An 18,831-nucleotide genomic window follows, 5' to 3' on the forward strand; every position below is an offset into this window, starting at 1 on the left:
TCTGCAGAACCCGAGGCCTCTAAGCCTGGGTTCTGGAGGAGAGAGGACTGGGCCAGGACAGGGCTCACAAGCAGAGGCAGTTGGGGATGTGGAGGAAATGAAGGGCTCCGGTTTCGGGGGTCGGGGGAACGCTGGGCCCAGAAGGCCAGGCTGGAGGGGTCTCCCAGCAACCTTCTTTGCCTCCTCACAGAGAAAGTGGATCATGTCTCCATCCCCGGGGTTCTTGCAAGCTGGGGTCAGGAGAGCGGCGGGTGGGCCCCGGGACCTGACGGAGCGGGGCGGAGCTGGTCGGAAGGCGCCTGCCTCCCTCCTCTGGTGCTCTCAGGTGACAGACCCCGCCAGACCCCGCCCCGCCTCGCTGCACAGTCAGGAGGTGGACCCGCGGGTCGGAGAGCAGCCTTCGCCTCCAGTGGGTGCGTGGAGCCGGTACGGTACCCGTCCTCCAGAACCTGCCGCCCGCCATGGCAGCCGCGGCCGCCCCCCGCGGCCTCCTTATTCTCCTACAGGTGCTCGGGCTCGCCCTGGCTCAGATCGTAAGTCCCGCGGTGGCTCCGGTGCCAGGGTCCCGGGTGCGAGGTTCAGGGTTCAGGATCTGGGAGTTTGATGAAGGGCTCTGCCTGTCTCCCACCCTCCACTGACGCCGGTTCGCCTGAGGGGACAGCGGCGCAGGCCCTCTACGCGTGCATACACCGTCCGCATCACCGCACCACGAAAGGCGGTGGATGAGCCGGGGAGCCTGAGGGCCCCTGACCCGAGATGCTCGGCCCTGCCCGGGACAGGCAGCGTAGGGCAGGAACTGGCGCCCGGTCCTGGCAGCCAAGGGAGCCCAGGTGGCGGGGAAGACAATGCTGCCCATTCACCAGGCTGCAGAGCCTCCACCCCCGCCGCCTCCCGGGGGGCGCCGGCTCCAGCCAGACGCCGCTGTCGCCGGACTGAGGCCTCTGTGACCCGCCAGCGCGGGTCTTCGCTTCCTAGTGTCGGCTAGGATGTGCGGGCACCTCACGCGACCCCTGCACGGGTAGGATAGAGTCCGCGCCCTGTCTGATGCCGGCATGGGTCGCAGCTCTCCAGCGGTGCGCCAACCTGGCACTTCCCCGCCTGGGGAGGACATGGGCATCTGACATGAGTGGGACCCCTGCCTGAATCAGGGCTTGCCGGGTAAGAGGAACACCCCAAGAAGAAAGAGAAGGGTGCTCCGAGTGGGAAGAGAGTACATCCTTCCCCTCCCTAAGTCTCCTTTCTCTGTATCTCCTCCACTTTCCCATCGGGTTTTACCCGCACCAGGGGGAGAGAAGGAGGTGCCAACCCACCTCCTATACCTGTTGCTCGCCCAAAAAGAACAATACGAGCTACCATTCATTGAGGACCACAGTCCGGTAGGCACTACTATGCGTATCATCTGTGATTTACTTGAGCCGTTAGCATACCCATCTGTTCCCCACGAAGACAGCGCTAGGACATGTTACAGGGGAAGGAATCGCTCATAAACCTTTAATCTTCCTGTGCCTGTTTCTTTACTCTTAAATTGCGGCCCAGCATTCGGGTTCTGAGCATTTAATAAAATAATGGACGTAATGGTACACAGTACCTGGTGTACAGTAGGCATTCAACAAACGGGAGTTCGCGGCTCCCTGAAGAGCAAGCTCTCTTCCGGGAAAGGTATGGCACTGGGACATCGTTTCCAGTGTCGTTTGCAGCCCTTGGGACCCCCAACACCCTGCACTGAGGGCTGCACCCCTGCGTGTGTTTTCAGAGAGGACCGCCAGGAGAGCCCGGGCCCCCAGGCCCTCCAGGGCCGCCAGGAGTGCCTGGATCTGATGGCATCGACGTAAGTCTCTAACTCGGGACCTAAGGGGGAAGGGAGGCGGCGGACAAAGAAGAACTTGATGAGCGATGGAAATAGGGTGGGGATAGGGAGCGGGGTCTGAAGGTGTAGTATCCCCAGTCGCCAGTAGGCGGCACCAGCCCGCAACACAAGGAGCCCGTTTGTTCAGCAGAAACCTCAACCCAGTCCTGAAATGCGGAGCCCGTTATAGCCGCTCGCAGACAAGGGAGCGCTGTTCGGTCTGACGACCACAGCTCACAGCGAGTCCTTATCCCTCTCCCTTCCTTTCCTCTTCTTTTTGGGTAGGAGACGCCTTAACCTCTCGCACCGGCCCTGGCACACCTAGATGCTTCTTCAGGATAGCTAGGGAGCCTTGACACTCCCATTTAGTCCCTTTCCTCTTCGGGATTTAGAGTCAGCTGGGCTTGTTCCCCTGTCCTGCCTAGCATGGTGAGGGTTAAAAACCTCATTCCGGAGGCTCCCCCAGGAGGTCAGCTCTATGTTTACCGTCTGGACAGACTTCTATTCAGCGTGGTGCCCCCGCCCCCAAACACAGGGAGCTGGGCCCCAGCCAGGCCCAGGCTACTGCAGGCTCAGGAATGCCTGGGGGCCTCTCTGGGGCTGAATCTTACTCCATCGGCCCTGACTGTCTCCACCAAAGGTCCTTTGTTACTGGTAAAAGAGGTCCTTCCCTCCTTGGGAACATCTACCCCCTTAGTCCCCTTGGTCTTTGCCCCTGCCCCAGCCTCTTATCCAACTCAGTCCAGAACCGAGCAGCTACCCACTTCCCTCCTCCCTCTCTCTTCTAAAACTCCTCCCCCTTTTCTCCCCACAGTTGCCCAAGTCCAAGAGGGTCAGCTCTCCCAGCTACCTTCCAGCCCACAGCTCAGTTGCAGGCCTCATAACTGGCACCTTAACAGCAGCGGGTCTAAATCCCTCTGCATGTGGATATTCCCCTCTCCAGCTGCCTGGGGTTGGTCTCAGTGAACCTACGAATGTCTTGGAGGAAAAGGGGGCTATATTCCCTAAAAGTGCAAGACTGAGGGAACCCAAGGAGCTTGAGGAGAGGAGCCTTTGGGACTGGCCAGCCAATGGCCTGTGGGTGCTCACTGGGGAAGCATGAGTCATAGTGTTGTCTCATCAACTTGAATCTTTCAGGGTGACAAGGGACCCCCAGGGAAAGCTGGCCCTCCGGTGAGTGCTTTTCCCCCTTTGACTTCTGACTTTTGATTTTTCCAGTTCTTGCTTTCCTCTAGCTAATATTTGCTCCATCTCTGTTTTCAAGGGATCCAAGGGAGAGCCTGGCAAACCTGGGCCAGATGGGCCAGATGGGAAGCCTGGGATTGATGTGAGTACCTGAACACTGGGCAGGGCAGGTTAGGGCTCTGCCTGTTAACTTCCAGAGTCCACTTCTGGCTTCTTCACTCATCTTCTGTTCAGAGATGGGCATCAGGATTGAGAATCTCCAGCTGTGAGTCTCCCCTCCACCTTCACGTGACTTGTGACCTCACTAGAACCTCGTACCCCTGAATCACTAGCAACTGGGGTCCAGAGAAGGGCTCTGCTTTCTGTAGGGTTCAGGGTTTGTCTGTAGCACCAGGACTTAGTCTCACATTTCTGGCCTCCAGGGATCAGTCTGAGTACACTAGGTAGGGCTGACCTTTTGTGCCCTGCCTTTTCCTCCCTTATCTGTCCCCATCCCCTCCAGAGCCTCAGACTCAACTCAGGAGAGGAACATCATATAGTTGATACCACAGAGCTCCCAGGAGCTCCCAAAGCTGTAGGCTACTAGACACAGCCAGCTACCCAGCGGAGAAAGGACAGTCATCTACTGGGGGATACATTTAGATCAGTCATCAGAATGGGAGGAAGAAGGAGCACCCATGAGTTGCTTCTGCCCTGCTAACTCAGAGATGTGACCAAGGCTGGGACCAATCCCCAGGTCCCCCTCCCAACTTGTCCACACCTGACAAAGATTACCAAGCACATTGCCTCTACCAACACATTGGTTCTCACATCCATCCCAGAGGTGGAAGCATGATTAACTCAGTTTGAAGATGAGAAAACTCGGAATCAGAAAAGTCTCCAGGGCAGACATCAAGTAGATGGGCAGCACAGGCCCATGGCTAGGTCTTCTAGACTTCTAAAGTGGGAGGCATGAAACCTAGGCCAACAAGTCTTCGGGCCTTGTTCGGGCCTTGTTCAGGCCTTCTTTCAAAAGAAGATAATTGTTCTTCTCATAACTCCCAGGGTTACTGTGGAAACCAGGGAAAGGGGAAAGAAGGTGTTAAGGTCCCCAGGCCTTCATGGGATTTGGTGAAAGGAAGACTGGGTCCAGTCAGGAGAGTTCCCTCAACCCGCCCTGTCCCCAGGTCAGGGAGTATGTTGCCCCCACCTAGTCCTACCTTCTCTTTCTTCCCCAGGGTTTAACTGGAGCCAAAGGAGAGCCTGGTTCCATGGGGACTCCTGGAGTCAAGGTAAGTGACCTGCTGGGGACTCAGTGGGCAATCTAGGGCTGGAGTTTGGGAGGGGCTGCAGTAGAAATGAGCAGGGACCCATGACACCCCAGTCTCTAAACCTCTCCCATTGTTCTTCCAGGGCCAACCTGGGCTCCCAGGACCCCCGGGCCTGCCAGTAAGTACAATGTGCAAGGACTCTGAGGGACCCTCTGTGGGTAGGGAGGATCTGTGGAGGTAGACATGAACCCAATTTTCCTTTCTTCTGTTCCAGGGCCCTGGTTTTGCTGGACCTCCTGTAAGTCCTCAGGGATGCATCAGGGTCCCCAGGACTCCCAGGGAAGAAGGGGACAATAGTAGGACTTCCAGCAGAATAGTCCTACTATAGAATGGGGAGGGGCCAGCAGGCTATGATAGGTCCAGAATGGGTGGTCTTTGGAGATGCTTCTAGCCCACTCTGTGCCTATCCACTGACTCTGAAAGTTTTGTCCTTCAAACCCCATCTGTCAGTCTTTCTTTTGTCGGTAAAAGTCAAAGTGGAGAAGGGGCTTTGGGTGCCTGTCCCTACATTCCTGCCCAGGGTGGACTGACACTGTAAGGCATCCTGGACATCCATATCTCTGCTCCCTAGGGACCACCAGGACCTGTTGGCCTCCCTGGTGAGATTGGAATCCCAGGCCCCAAGGTGAGTCCCAGCCTCACTCTGCCTCTTGCCCGCTGTCTCCAGGCTGGCAAACTGGAGTGGACTCCAGAGAGTTTCTGGGCCTGCCTCTGGCCAGCGATGGCAGGGGTGGGGGTGTCCTCCAGGTCTGGGGCAGAAACCTGTCCTGCTGAGTTCACTCTGCAGTCTTTCAGGAAGGCTAAGGGCTGGTGCCACCTCACACTAATGTGCTTGATCTCCCCATCATAGTGACTCTCAGGAGGCACTCTGGAGGGCAGGGTGGACAGGGCAGTGGCAGGAACCGGAAGACGGGCTGGGAAAGACTGAATGGTGATACGATTTGGGCCTCTTTTACTTCCAGGGGGATCCAGGACCAGAGGGACCATCAGGGCCCCCAGGGCCCCCTGGGAAACCGGTTAGTGTCCTCAGAACCCCCTTTCCCCACATGGTCACGTGCCCCTGGGGAAGTGGCTTGGGGTAGGAAAGGGTCAACTCAGCCTCCATCTTCATACATCTCCCCTCAGGGGCGTCCAGGAACCATCCAGGGCCTGGAAGGCAGCGCTGATTTCCTGGTGAGAAGTGCAGTCTGGGCAAGGCTGATGGGGGTGTTGTGGAGATAGGGTCTGTGGGTAGTGGGGAGGGGCAGTGAGAGAGAGATTTAGCCAGGTGAGCTGGGAAGACTGGGGAGACGGCAAAATGGAGATGCACTGCCCAGCTGGCCTGAGCCAGGCAAGTGACCTCAGGGTCCTGTGGGATTTTCTTTCCAGTGTCCAACCAACTGTCCAGCGGGTGTGAAAGGCCCCCCAGGGCTGCAGGGAGTAAAGGTAAGAGCCCTTGTTCTGGGACGGTGAAGCAAGCTATTGGGAAGAGACCTCATACTGAGTTCACTCCTTCCTTCAGGGGCATCCTGGCAAACGCGGGATTCTGGGTGATCCTGGCCAACAGGGGAAGCCGGTGAGTCTGAGGGCTGAGGGTCATGAGATGGTGGCTAGATGGAGACAATCCTACAGCGGCCTGTCCCCTTTTTTTATCCTTTCCCCTGTTGCTGTGGGTCCAGGGGACAGAGCCTTGAGCTGGGAGGCAGGAAGCCTATGTTCCAGACCAGTGTGTCTCTGGGCAAGTCCCTTCTCCTTTTGTGGTCTCAGTTTCGCATCTGTATATGGAACTGCATGGTTTAAAGGCCCTTCCTGTCTGCCTATGATGGGGAAGGTGACTGGGATCTCTGCTTGTTTGTATATTTGTCTCTTCACCTGCCTGCCTGTCTGATAGCTCATCCCTGTTCTTAGGGTCCCAAGGGAGATGTGGGTGCCTCTGGAGAGCAAGGCATCCCTGGACCACCGGTAAGAAACACCTCTTGGGGCTAGGGATATAGCTCAGTTGTAGAGTGCTTCACACACACACACACACACACACACACACACACACACACACCTCTCTCCAATGGCCTCTTTCTTACTGGGAGCCCTTGATAGGGTCATTCTCCTGCTTAAGGCCTCAAGTTTATAAGAGACCTGTGTCTGGCTGGGAGTGTCTCTGGGTGGGAAGAAGGAGACTGAGACTTTCAAGAATTAGGGTACAGGAACTAAAGCTGTCAGCTGGAAGGCCTGGTTGAAGTCCGGGTTCTGCCACTGTCCTTCAATTGGCCATGGTGAGTCCCTCTCCATCTTTGAGCCTCCATTTTCCATCTGTAAGACAGGGACTATGCTGCCTACTTCAAAGGGCCATTGTGAAAAGGGCTGGGAGGTCCAAAAAGACATCGTGAAGCAGGCCTTTCAATTGCCTTCTTATCATTTTTCTGTCTTGACAGGGTCCTCAGGGCATCAGGGGCTACCCAGGCATGGCAGGAACCAAGGGAGAGATGGTAAGTAAATCTAGGTGTGTTCTGCAAGAGCTGCTGTGGCCAGCCCTCAGGGGTCCAGCCAGGACTGACCTCAACCCTTTTCTCTCCTCAGGGTCCTCCTGGGTATAAAGGCATGGTGGGTTCTGTTGGTGCTGCTGGGTCACCGGTAAGTCTGCTCCTGTCCCCTGCACCCAGGCTGGAACTCCTAGGGCTACAGAGTGGGTGCTGCTCTCCCTGAACCCTTGTGACCTAGATTGTTGTTCCTTCTTGCCAGGGTGAGGAAGGTCCAAGAGGGCCACCAGGCCGAGCTGGGGAGAAGGGTGATGTGGTGAGTTCTCAGGCACCCCTTGTCCAGTCAGTGCCCCTGGGGAGTACTGGGCTGGACTCCGTTCCCCTCAAGGCTGGTGTGTGTATATGCACACAACTGCGTGTATGTATGTGTGTATGCATGTGTCTGTGTGTGGGGGTGACGGCTGGGAGGTTCAGACGATCTGTGCCAAGAGCCCAGTTGGCCCAAATTCAGATTTTAGGAGAAGCCATAGGATCCAGTCCCATGGTCACTGGGGCCAGACAATGAAATTCCAGCAAATCAGCCATGGGGCTAATGAGATTTGGTCTGGATGCTGGTTCTCCTCACTCTTCATTTTTTTAATTAATAGACCTTTCCTGAGCAGTTTTAAGTTTATAGAAGAACAGAACAAAAAGTACAGTTAACTATCTCATTATTATTTTTAATGCAAATTTTAAGATATGCATAAAAGTAGAGAGTATGTTATAATGAATCCCATATGGCAGTCTCGTGGGTTCCACAGTTATTGACAATTTGCCACAGACTTCATCTGTCCCCCTTCCCCTCCTTCCTTTTGTTATTGCTTTGCTCTGATGTTCTCAAACAAATCCTTAGAATTGTGTCATTTCACCCCTAAGCACTTCAGAACATATCTCTAAAAAAAAAAAAAAAAAAAAAAAAAATTCTCATACAATCACATCATATCACAACTAACAAAATAAACAATTAAAACAATTATTCTTCCTCCCCACCACCATACTGGGGATTGAACCCAGGGGTGCTTAACCACTGAGCTAAACCCCAGCCCCTTTTAATTTTTTTTTAAATTTTGAGACAGGGTCTTGCTAAGTTGCCTAGGGCATCCCTAAGTTGGAACTTGCAATCCTCCTGCCTCAGCCTCCTGAATTGCTGGGATCACAGGCATGCCTCACTGCACCTGACAAACAATTATTTCTTTAATATCACCTAATAATCCCTTTTCCTGCCCAGCCTAGCCCAGTCCAGCTCAACTGCTTGGCATTGACCTCTGTACCCTCCTCCTGGTTCTAAGTTCCTCTCCTTCAGAGGGACAAAGGATGATTGTGCCACAGGCACTCTGGGACCCAGAGGCCACTGATTTCAGCTGTGCCCCTCTCTTTGCAGCCAGGCAGGGGCTCAGTATCCTGAATGTGACCTGATCTCTATTGACCTTCCAGGGTAGCCAAGGTGTTCCAGGACCCCAGGGGATAACAGGCCCAAAGGGAGCAACTGTAAGTGCCAGAAGCCCAGTCCCTGGCCCATGTGGACAGGGTTGGGTCAGTTTGTCTAAATCCCTAGAGGAAGAGCCTGAATTCTAGACTGAACTCTGTTGCAGGCAGACTGGCTCTGTAACCTGAGAAGTACCTCCTTTTCTGTGCCTTAGTTTCTTCACCTATAAATAGGGGTGGTGCTGTAGAAGAGATCGTGGGAACCTTATAGCAATGTGGGGTACTCATCCCCATGAAGGGGGACCATGGAGTTTCCCACTTCAGCTTCCCTCCCCCAGGTGGCTGGTAGGGTTTCCTGAGATGGGCAGACCCACTCCCTACCTGCACACTGCAACTGTCACAGAGGGTCATGTGTGGGTGGTCTGACTCCAGGCATTTCCCCATTGTGAGTCTCTCTTCAACTGTCCTCCTGAGTAGGGTCCCCCAGGCATCGATGGCAAGGATGGGACCCCAGGCACACCTGGCATGAAGGTAAGAGGGGACTGCTGGGTTTCGAGTCCTCTCACATGATCCTGGGAGCCTGGGAGCTGGGATCCTCTGGAGTGTCTCAGGCACATCTCTTCTTGCCTCTGGTTTCCCTATCTGCACCTGGGTGGAAGCCAAGGACCCTTAGCTGCCGCTCTAATTTGTGCTTCTGGTTCCTTGTCTCTCCAGGGTAATGTAGGACAGGCAGGACGACCAGGAAGCCCAGGCCACCAGGGCTCAGCGGTAAGAATCAGGTGGAGCCACACTGTCCATGGGCAAGTTGCTTCTTCTCAGTCTTAGAGAAGCCAAGCACTCTGTTGCCCACCTTCCCATGAGGGCATGGGTGGTTGATGAGATTGAAATCTACACCTGGTCTCTTGCTCTGTCACCCCCTCCTGCCTCATTACCACCTCTTGTGGTTCCTGGCTGCACTTACGCCAATATTTGAACAATTGCTCCAGTCTTCTTTTTGGTTGTTCCAATCTTAGGAAAGTCATTCAGTTTAGTCATTCAGTAAACAGCTATTAAATACACACACTAAGTGGCAGGGAGAGGATAAGTAGGACAGATGCCAATCCCTGACTTTACAGCTCATCTTTTCTATGGCTGCCATAATCTGACTTCAGCCTACCCCTCCAACTTCATCAGCCACTGCCCGTCTGTCCTTCTTAACACTGCTGTGGTTTTTCTATCTCCACACCTTTAGGCTTTTGCTGGTCCTTCTGCTTGGAATGCCCTTCCCTGCTCTCTCCGTGCCCTCCCGCCACTCAGGCCTATCTTCATTGCATATCTTCTTCTGGAGCCCAGTCCATGGAAGCCCACCTACCTCCCTGCTTGGGGCTCTGACTGGCCAAAGTCTGCTTATCTGTGCATGTGCAGGCTTGTGTGCCTGCCTGCACTCACTGTGGGCTAGATGCACACAAGGGTGCTCATCTTTTCCCCCGTGGACACAGGCCCTGGTAGGCAATCCATTCTCTGTATCCCACTCATCTCCCACCAAGCCTTGGGGCAGGGGTGGAAAATACAGTCAAGTTTTTGACACCATGCCTGGGTTTTCTGTTAGCTCCCACAAGATGGAGGAAAAATGGATTGGGGATGGGAAGCAAAACAACAGGTGCATGCGGTTCCCTTGTGCCAGGGTAGAAACTGATGTCTATTTCTCTCTGCAGGGTGTGCCAGGCCAGCCTGGCACAAAAGGAGGTCCTGGAGACAAGGTAAGTGGACCCCCAACTGGGAGCAGAACTGGTTCCATATGAGCAAGGGAGCTGGAGGGCAGGGAATGGGACTTGGCTTAAGGACTGCTAGGTCAACTAAGGCTCTCGAATCAGCCCCCTTCCTCATCCCCTACTACCTTGTCCTTGCCTTGCCTTAATGGAGACAGGATGGCATGACTTTAAATCTAGAGGAGAAACAAACAGAAAAAACACAGAGGACTTGACCAACAACACCCTTTCCCCCTCCCCCACTCATTTGATTGCAGACTGTATTCAGTGTTCACTGGGTTGAGGCCAAGGGCCAACTGGGTCACCCAAAGTAACCTGAAAGTTGTTTTCCTGCAGGGTGAGCCTGGCCAGCAGGGTCTCCCTGGATTTTCTGGTCCCCCTGGGAAGGAGGTAAGTGCCCTATCCACTGACACAGGGACCTTTGGCCCTTCCAGGTCTGAGGCTTTGCACTCAGTAAGGCCAAGGTGAGGTCATGGGGTGGACCAACTTGAGGAGCACTCTGGGTTAGTTGGGTGTCTGCCCTGACCCACTGACCATCTTTCTCCTTTTTGGGCCCATTTCCCTAACTGAAGTCAATTAGCTGAGACCTGAGAGTGGGGAGGGGTGACCCAGGTGTAGAAGGGAGGGTCCTACTAGGCTTACTGTGTACCCCCAATTTCTCCTTCCTTCAGGGAGAGCCAGGACCTCGAGGAGAAATTGGTCCCCGGGGCATCATGGGACAGAAGGCAAGTGTCTGAGGCAGTGGTCCCTTCCCTGGAGTACTTGCAGCATCTGGCACTGGTAGACCCAGGATCTGGGTCCTCTCTCTAGCAATGCCTCAATTTGCTGGTCTGTGAAATGGAGTAAAGGACCCCTTGCTGGTGACAGAAGGAATGGAGGACAGCTGACCCTGCCAAGTTCTGGGGCCTGGCAGGGGGTAGCTATCCCTACTGAGAGCCAGGGCATGACCTTCTCTTTCCATTTCAGGGTGACCAGGGTGAGAGGGGGCCAGTGGGTCAGCCAGGTCCCCAAGGACGACAGGTGAGCACAGCCAACTAAGGGGGTTGCCTGGGCATATGTGGGCACCTCATTTTATTTCTCTCATTTCTTTTCTCCTCAGGGTCCCAAGGGGGAGCAGGGACCCCCCGGAATTCCAGGGCCCCAAGGCTTGCCAGGCATCAAGGGAGATAAGGTGCGCCAAATGGGACTGGAAAATTCCTGGGAAAGCAGCCCCCAAACTGGGGGAGGGGGCAGGTGGCAGGTGGCGCTCAGTTAGATCCTGAGCGCTCCAACAGCGGGCCCCAGGACTTGGGTCTGGGGTCGGGGTGGAGCTGGAAAGAGGGGTGTGCGGCGATCCTGGAAGGACCCTGTGGCCCCTCCCTCCCCGGAGGGGAAACTCAAGCCGCTCTCTCACTTTCTCCAGGGCTCTGCAGGGAAGGCCGGACCCCGCGGCGGAGTGGTGAGTCCCAGCGCCCCCTTTAGGTCCTCCTGGGGTCTCGAGCTTGGGACGTCGGGTAGTCTACGCCTAGACTTGGCGGCCCGCCCCACCTCTTATTCTTTCTTTGCAGGGCGACCCGGGGGTGGCCGGCCTCCCGGGAGAGAAAGGAGAGAAGGTGAGTGGGTGGTGCGGGGCGGGCGGGGAGTGAGGGCTGCGCCCCGGAGTCCCCACCGTTTGGTGATCGTGCTCCCTGTACCTGCAGGGCGAGTCTGGCGAGCCGGGGCCCAAAGGACAGGTGAGTCACACCCTCGGTTCACACGGTCACCTCACTTCCCTGGGCCCGGCACTGGGGCCTCCTCCTCCCGCCCCTCCCCGCCCCTCCCCGCTGACCCGCCGGGCCTGGCGCCTTCTCACCCAGCGCTGCCTCTTCCCCACCCCCGGCAGCAAGGAGTCCGCGGAGAGCCGGGCTACCCTGGCCCCAGCGGGGATGCTGGCGCCCCAGGGGTGCAGGGTTACCCGGGGCTGCCTGGCCCTCGAGGACAGGTTGGAGACCGAGGCGTGCCAGGACAGCCAGGGAGACAGGGCGTGGCGGTAAGTTGGCCCCCAGGGCAGAGGGGTTCTGCTAGCGAGATCTCTTTGGGGGTGCGACTTAATACCCCAGACTGGGAGTGCTTTCCTGAGGCTGGTTTATACAGTATGGGTGTGACACGTGAAGCAGGAGGGGTTTCAGTCAGAAGCGAAACTCCTTCCTGGGAGATAACGGGACTGGAGGGGGTCAGAGGGTGCAGGAGTGGCATCCTGGCAGCCAGGGGCTTCTTCCTGAAAGGCCTTCTCTGCTTGCAGGGCCGAGCTGCCAGTGACCAGCACATCGTAGATGTGGTGCTGAAGATGATGCAAGGTAAGAGGAGCCGGAACCCCTCCTCATAGCCTATTTCAGGGCTTGGACACCCTTCTGGAGCGTCTCCACATGGCCTTCCCTGCCAGAGGTTCTGGAGTCCCAAGTGCTCATTCCAGCTCGGCCTCCAAGGAGCTGTGGGAACCTGGATATATTACTCTGGACAGGGCCTAAAGAAAAGGGAACCTTTTTGGGCGGGGGGGAGGGGGGAGGGGGGAGAGGGATGCGGGGGATTGGTGGGTACCAGAGATTGAACTCAGGGGCATTTGCCCACTGAGCCACATTCCCACTCCTATTTTGTATTTTATTTACAGACAGGGCCTTACCGAGTTACTTAGCTCCTTGCTTTTGCTGAGGCTGGCTCTAAACTCTCAATCCTCCTGTCTCAGCCTCCTGAGCTGCTAGGATTACAGGGGTAGGCCATCACACCCAGCAAGAAAAGGGAACTTAAGTGTGGGACTTTTCAATCTGTAGATAGAGGCCAGGGACCTTCAGGATGCTTTGCCTTCCCTAGTGTCATTGAGTTGATACCCATCTCACAGACCTCTTTTCCCTCTCTTCCTCCAGAGCAACTGGCAGAGGTGGCTGTGAGTGCCAAGCGGGAAGCCCTTGGTGCAGTTGGGATGGTGGGTCCCCCAGGACCTCCTGGCCCCCCTGGATACCCAGGCAAGCAGGGACCACATGGGCACCCTGGCCCTCGGGGCATTCCTGGCATCGTGGGAGCCGTGGGTCAGATTGGCAACACTGGGCCCAAGGGTGAGTGCTACTCTCTGAAGGGAGTGCAGGCTAGGCAGTAGGAATTTGGCCAAGGCTGGCTGAAGTTCAACCTCTTGTTCCCCACCCCTACCTCAGCCAGACTGTGGAGGAGGCACTCCTGGGCTCTTCCCCCAAAGCACATTGATGGAAACCAATGCACTGTTTTATAGGTTTGGGAGGATTATTTAATTTACTTACTGGTAACCCCCAAAACATCATCTTTCCATGACTCTAGAGGTAGACTCAGAATCCAGACTCTGCTGCTTTCTCACTGTGGCCCCCAAACAAGTTACCCATTAATTTCCCTGGGGCTTAAATTTATCATTTGTGAGATGGACATGTTAATACTACCAACCTGGGCTTGGGTTGTGCTCAGTGGTAGAGCGCTTGCCTAGCATGTGTGAGGCACTGGGTTCGATTCTCAGCACCACATATAAATAAATGAATAAAATAAAGGTCTATCGACATCTAAAAACAGTAAAAAAAAAAAAAATAGTACCAACCTCATAGTGTTTAGTGGGGATTACCTTTAGAGGTGATTTATGTAGTTATTCTTAGTCTACTGCTTGGTACATTGTACATAGTGTACTGCTTGGTAATGTGAGGTATTGTTATTGTATGTTTTCCTGTAATTAACTTTATCAGATGCATAATCTTCCATCTTTTATCTGGACCTGTCTTTATTTAACCAGCCCTCAGTGGTCATTTACAGCTTTCCCCTATTTTGAACTAGCACAAAACTAGAATAATTGCTGTATGTAAAACATGAATTAAATAGCAAACCAGGTGGGAAAAAATTTTTCCAAATTCTGAAAAACTAAGATCCCCCTTTTTTGTCTGCAGGAAAGCGTGGAGAGAAGGGTGACCAAGGAGAAGTGGGACGTGGGCACCCTGGGATGCCTGGGCCCCCAGGGATTCCAGGTAAGAACTTGGCCCTGCTTGGCTACAGTTGTTCCTGAACTTGGGGATTAATGACTTACAGACACTTGGGTCTCTTCCATGGAGGCTTCACACTCAGCCAACTTGGAGCACCCAGGAGCCCCTGGGTTGGGGGCTGGCTGGGAAATGGAAGCTGGGACTCTGAGGACTCCCTGAGATGTAGTTACTTTATGAAGGGGAAGGGCAGGCATGTGCTCCCAAGATTCTCTGACTGGGAATTGGGCATAGTGGACATTCCCAGAATCTGTCTGGGGAAGAGCCCCTTCCTCCTATGGCATCCCTGGCCTCATTTTCCCATCTGAGATATTTCCCCACTTTAAGATTTCTAGGGCTGAGTCAGGAGAAGGCCCTAATGTCTTGACTCTCTTTCATAGGACTCCCTGGCCGGCCTGGTCAGGCAATCAATGGCAAGGATGGAGACAGAGGATCCCCAGGGGCTCCAGGAGAGGCAGGCCGACCTGGGCTGCCAGGCCCTGTGGGGCTGCCAGGCTTCTGTGAGCCTGCAGCCTGCCTGGGGGCTTCAGCCTATGCCTCAGCCCGACTCACAGAGCCAGGGTCCATCAAGGGCCCATGAACAGCAGGACAGAATACAGCCCACAGGCATCCTGGGTCCCCTTTGGGTGGACATGCACCCCAGCCCAGGAAACTAACTTTCCCAGGACCTTCTGTCTGGGACTCAGTGGTCCTAAGTACAGAAGTTCTAAAACATGGGGAAAAGGAGGGGAGGGCATCAGAGTGAAAAGGTACCTGACAGGCCAACTGTCACTGGAAAGTGGACCCTCCAAAGGGAACAGGATGGACAGGGTGGCTTTCCTTCTGGAGCACCACTTGGATGTTACCAAATGTCTCCTTTATCTGTTCCATTCTCCACTGGCCATCTTGTCCTTGGGACAGGTTGGCTGAGGTCTCTTTTGGTTCCTGATCCCAGTCTCAACTCTATGGACTCACCGGGTGACTGCTCAGAGTGACTTCTCTGAGGTGGCCATCCTTAAGCCAGCCCCACGTCCTTCCTGCCTCTCATCTGAGTATTTAAACATCCATCTCCCTTTTCTTTTGGCCTTACTCTCTCCTACCTCCTTCTCCCAGGATCCACTGTGGTCTTTCTGTAAATAAAAGCCCCCAACTTGGTTACAAACCAGGACATGAGTTGTTGGGCTCAATTTTTCTTTCTTTTTCCTTTTTCTTTTGCAGTGCTGAGGATCAAACCCAGGCTAGGCAAGCATTCTTTAGGCTACATCCCCAGACATGGGCTCAATTTCTTGTGGATGGGGATGGAGGTTGTTGCTGAGCCCTTACTGCCTGAGCAGAGTGGCCAGGGGCTTGAAAGGGGAGGGGAGATATGTGGCACATCCTGAATTGTGATCTTGGGGACAGCATGGCCTGTATGAGGAACATCTGTGGGGAAGAGCTACGGAAGGGGGTGCAGATAATGGTCTGTGTGGCTTTGGGCTTTTGGGTAAATCCCTTCTGAGCCTTTGTCATGTCGTGTTTATTCAAGCCTAGCACACCTAGGGTCCATGGCCTGGCACCCAGGAGGTCCTCTGGGAGTTTTGGTGCCTAATATGTGCAGCCCTAGGGTAGGAGCTTAGAATGGAAGATAGAAGACCTGGTTGATGCCTTCCAGGGGCTTTTAAGTTATTAGAAAAACAAGATGTGAGTCTGAATGATCAAAGTCTGGAGGAGACTAGTCCGTGGCTCTCTAAGCCAGTCAGGAGCTTCTTCAGAAGGAAGGAGCAACCAATTCAAGGAGCAACCAATTTCTTTGCCCCAGTATTGATTTGAGCATGTGTTGCCTACAAAGGAAGCACTCTGCCAACCCTAGCCCTTTGGAGGAGCTGGATTCCAGCCTGAGGTTCAAACATCTACTGAGGCCCTCCCACACCTCATCCTCATCCCTCCTTTCCTCACCACTCACGATAGTGACATCTGAACTCCCTTACTCCATCCCAGGGACAGCTAGGAAGGCCAAGGTGGAGTAGCACCAAGGGTCACTGAGGTAGCTTTGCTCTTAGTGCTTGGCAAATTCTGTTACAGCATCCCAGGTCCCACAGATGTCCCCTGATAAATGCCTGCCAGGGATCTCTTAGAATACAGAGAACTGAGGGCCCAGTGGAGGGAGGGGAGAAGATGAAAGCTGCCCTGGCCCTGAGGCTCTCAGGCACTATAAACCTGGGTCACATACTTGGTCTTGGTACCTGAAACCTTTGACTTAGAGAACACACCTACCCCTTGAGGTTTCCTTATTTGCAGACCCTTTTCTTGTCCCTCTCTGTAACTTTCCAGTACTGGGTCCACTGGAGGGTTTCAATTACCACAGAGAAGCTGATGATTCACAATCTCAAGCAGAGTTTCACTTCATTTCTTATAACTCAAGCATTTAACAGGACTGAAAGGGGACTAATTCCTAAGGACCAGTGGCCAGTACCCTTTATGAGACTTTTTGGTGGGTGAATTTCACTCAGTTCATTTAATGTGATCTATAAGTCTCCCACATGCCTCTCTGACCTCATCCTGATGCTTACACCCTGGTCCATTCCACTCTAGCCATGCCAGCCCCTGTGCTACTCCTCAGACATTCCATGCCATGCTATGCCTGCAGTTGGAATACTGTCCCCCAAATACTATCACTGCCAGCCACCTTGCTTTAGGCCTCCAGGTCCCCTTCCTGTGCTTGATTATTTCTTCGAGCATTTCTTCTACTCAACATAAAACACTAGACTATGAACTCTACGAAGGCAGGAATTTTGATGTCCCATTTACTGTTCTATTCTCCAGCACACAGCAAGCCCAATAAAATATTTATGAAATGAATGGATAATATGCTCAGGTTGCTCAAAGGAGTAAGACCCCACCAATCATCAAACCAGAAAGGAAGGGACTTGGTCTCAGCCTGTGGGTGGCTGAGGTGTGTTCAAATGGCCAAGTGTCCCAGTTACTCTTTCTACTGCCAAGAATAGGGACCAGGCCCTCTATAACCAAGTCTTGGGAGACAGAAAATCTACTGCAACAAGTTCAAGGCCAGTCTAGGCAACTTAGCAAGACCCTGTCTGCAAAATAAAATGAAAAAAGGCCTAAGGATGTATCTCGGTGACAGAGTGCTCCCGGATTCTCTTCCTAGGAGACAAGGAGAGTGACAGACAGAGACACTACACTGCAGGAAGACAGTTCAGTCCCTTCCAGAGGCTCACTGCCAAATCCAGAACACAGCCTGGCCCACCTCCCTGAACACTACTTTGGTCTATACCAGGACTTCTTGCTGGAAGCACTGGGAAACCCTACCCACTAGTCCCCTGCTTCTACCTTTGCTCCTATCATAGAAGCCAGAGTGACCCTGTTTAATCAAGTCAGATCATGTCACTTCTTACTTTGAACAACTTCCCACCACAGCAAGTAAGAGCCTGAGTTCTTGCAATGGCCTACTACATCTGTCCCCGCTCATGACTGTACCTCCTACTCCTTCCCTCCAGCACACAGCAGACTGGCCTCCTGGGTTCCCACCACAAAGCCTTTATACTTGAGGTTACCTCTTCCTAAGATGCCCCAGACACCTGCTTGGCTCACCAGTCACTGAACCCTATTATACTGCTTTTACACATACATACCTATGATAATGTTTAGCTTATAAATTAAGCACAACAGGAGGATTAACAATAACTAATGATAAGAGAATTATAATATGCTGTAATAAAATTAGGGGAATACAGTCTCTCTTGAAAGAGGACAAATATTAATATTTTTTCAACATGGTCAGAAAGCAAAACCATGCATGGGGGGGACTACTATATCTTATCTGTGATTAAACATCATCTAGACAGTCACAGGGGAGCTCTGACCCAAAGATAGAGCAGTTACCTGCTTACCAGGTGTAAGCAGTCCTGGTTTCATGTTTTTAGAACATGTGGGGGTATATTCCTATTCATCTCTACTTCAACTCTTTAGGAAATCCTCCTCCCTGAAAATCACCCTGGATAATAAGAGCCTAGGATTTCCCTGGGCATGTCTGATATTGCAATCCCATCCCACCAAACTACACTCATCCTGACATAAGTGCTTTTGTTACTTGCTCACATCGTTATGATTTGTTTTTGTTTTTGCAGTGCTGGGAATTAAACCCAGGACCTTGCACATGCTAGGCAAGCACTCTCCTACTGAGCTACATCCCCAACCTATCCCAAACAGGCAGAATTTACTAGCAAGCTCTCAGACCTCAGCAAAGGATCAACCCAGATAAAGGCAGTATATACACACAACACAAGCTCTACCTTGAATTCAGAGATGAATTTTACTGGGTACATGCAATTTTATTCCACTCTTTGACCTACTTGATTCTACTCCCTGTTCATCTGCCAGATCTTGGGGTGCAAAGTGCCACTCTGGTCAGTATCTCAGGAACCCATCAGTCAGTCTCATTTTGGCTCTACTTATGCCTCGGCATCCATATACTGTGAGTGACTCAGTCAATCACATATTAAAATACTAATTACTGTTGCCATATGTAAGGAAGATCAAAGAGGCAGCCAAGGCAGTCCAAGTAGGTCCAGGAAAATCTGATATTACAAAATGGTGAAGACATTATTACAAATAAAGCTTTGAGGAAACATTGGCAAGAACTGGAGATGGTCTATAGTGGAAGAGCAGGAGGAAGCCATGAAGAGAACTGTGTGAGGTATGGGTAATGGTGCTGACACCATTCAGCATTAGGGCTCTACCTTCATACACTCGTCATACACTAGCACCCCACTTCCCTAAGGCAACAAACACTTCTGAGTAACACATGACATGCAAGCTACATCAAATTAAAGACAAGGTATATAAATC

At 53.1% G+C, this 18,831-nt stretch overlaps 1 protein-coding gene across 3 annotated transcripts; it reads left to right on the top strand.

The window, feature by feature from the left end:
* The first annotated feature begins 343 nt into the window (after positions 1-343).
* Col9a2 (collagen type IX alpha 2 chain) lies at positions 344-15,146 on the top strand. Of its 3 annotated transcripts, none has more exons than XM_047528348.1 (32): positions 344-533; positions 1,754-1,828; positions 2,984-3,019; positions 3,111-3,173; positions 4,249-4,302; positions 4,424-4,459; positions 4,556-4,579; positions 4,913-4,966; positions 5,304-5,357; positions 5,467-5,514; positions 5,710-5,766; positions 5,843-5,896; positions 6,229-6,282; positions 6,750-6,803; positions 6,895-6,948; positions 7,057-7,110; positions 8,268-8,321; positions 8,736-8,789; positions 8,973-9,026; positions 9,953-9,997; positions 10,343-10,396; positions 10,678-10,731; positions 10,973-11,026; positions 11,106-11,177; positions 11,409-11,444; positions 11,554-11,598; positions 11,686-11,718; positions 11,868-12,014; positions 12,267-12,321; positions 12,886-13,074; positions 13,918-13,995; positions 14,388-15,146. In XM_047528348.1, exons 1-32 carry the CDS (start codon positions 462-464, stop codon positions 14,585-14,587), a joined length of 2,067 nt encoding a protein of 688 aa, XP_047384304.1. In that variant the 5' UTR covers positions 344-461; the 3' UTR covers positions 14,588-15,146. The 3 variants fall into 3 exon arrangements, with proteins under 3 accessions (XP_047384304.1, XP_047384313.1, XP_047384323.1); XM_047528357.1 differs by lacking the exon at positions 344-533 and adding an exon at positions 755-1,158; XM_047528367.1 differs by lacking the exons at positions 344-533; positions 1,754-1,828; positions 2,984-3,019; positions 3,111-3,173 and adding an exon at positions 3,257-3,296.
* The last annotated feature ends 3,685 nt before the right edge of the window (positions 15,147-18,831 follow it).

This window comes from Sciurus carolinensis, chromosome 1 (genome assembly GCF_902686445.1).
Source record: "Sciurus carolinensis chromosome 1, mSciCar1.2, whole genome shotgun sequence".
Classification (NCBI taxonomy): Eukaryota; Metazoa; Chordata; class Mammalia; order Rodentia; family Sciuridae; genus Sciurus; species Sciurus carolinensis.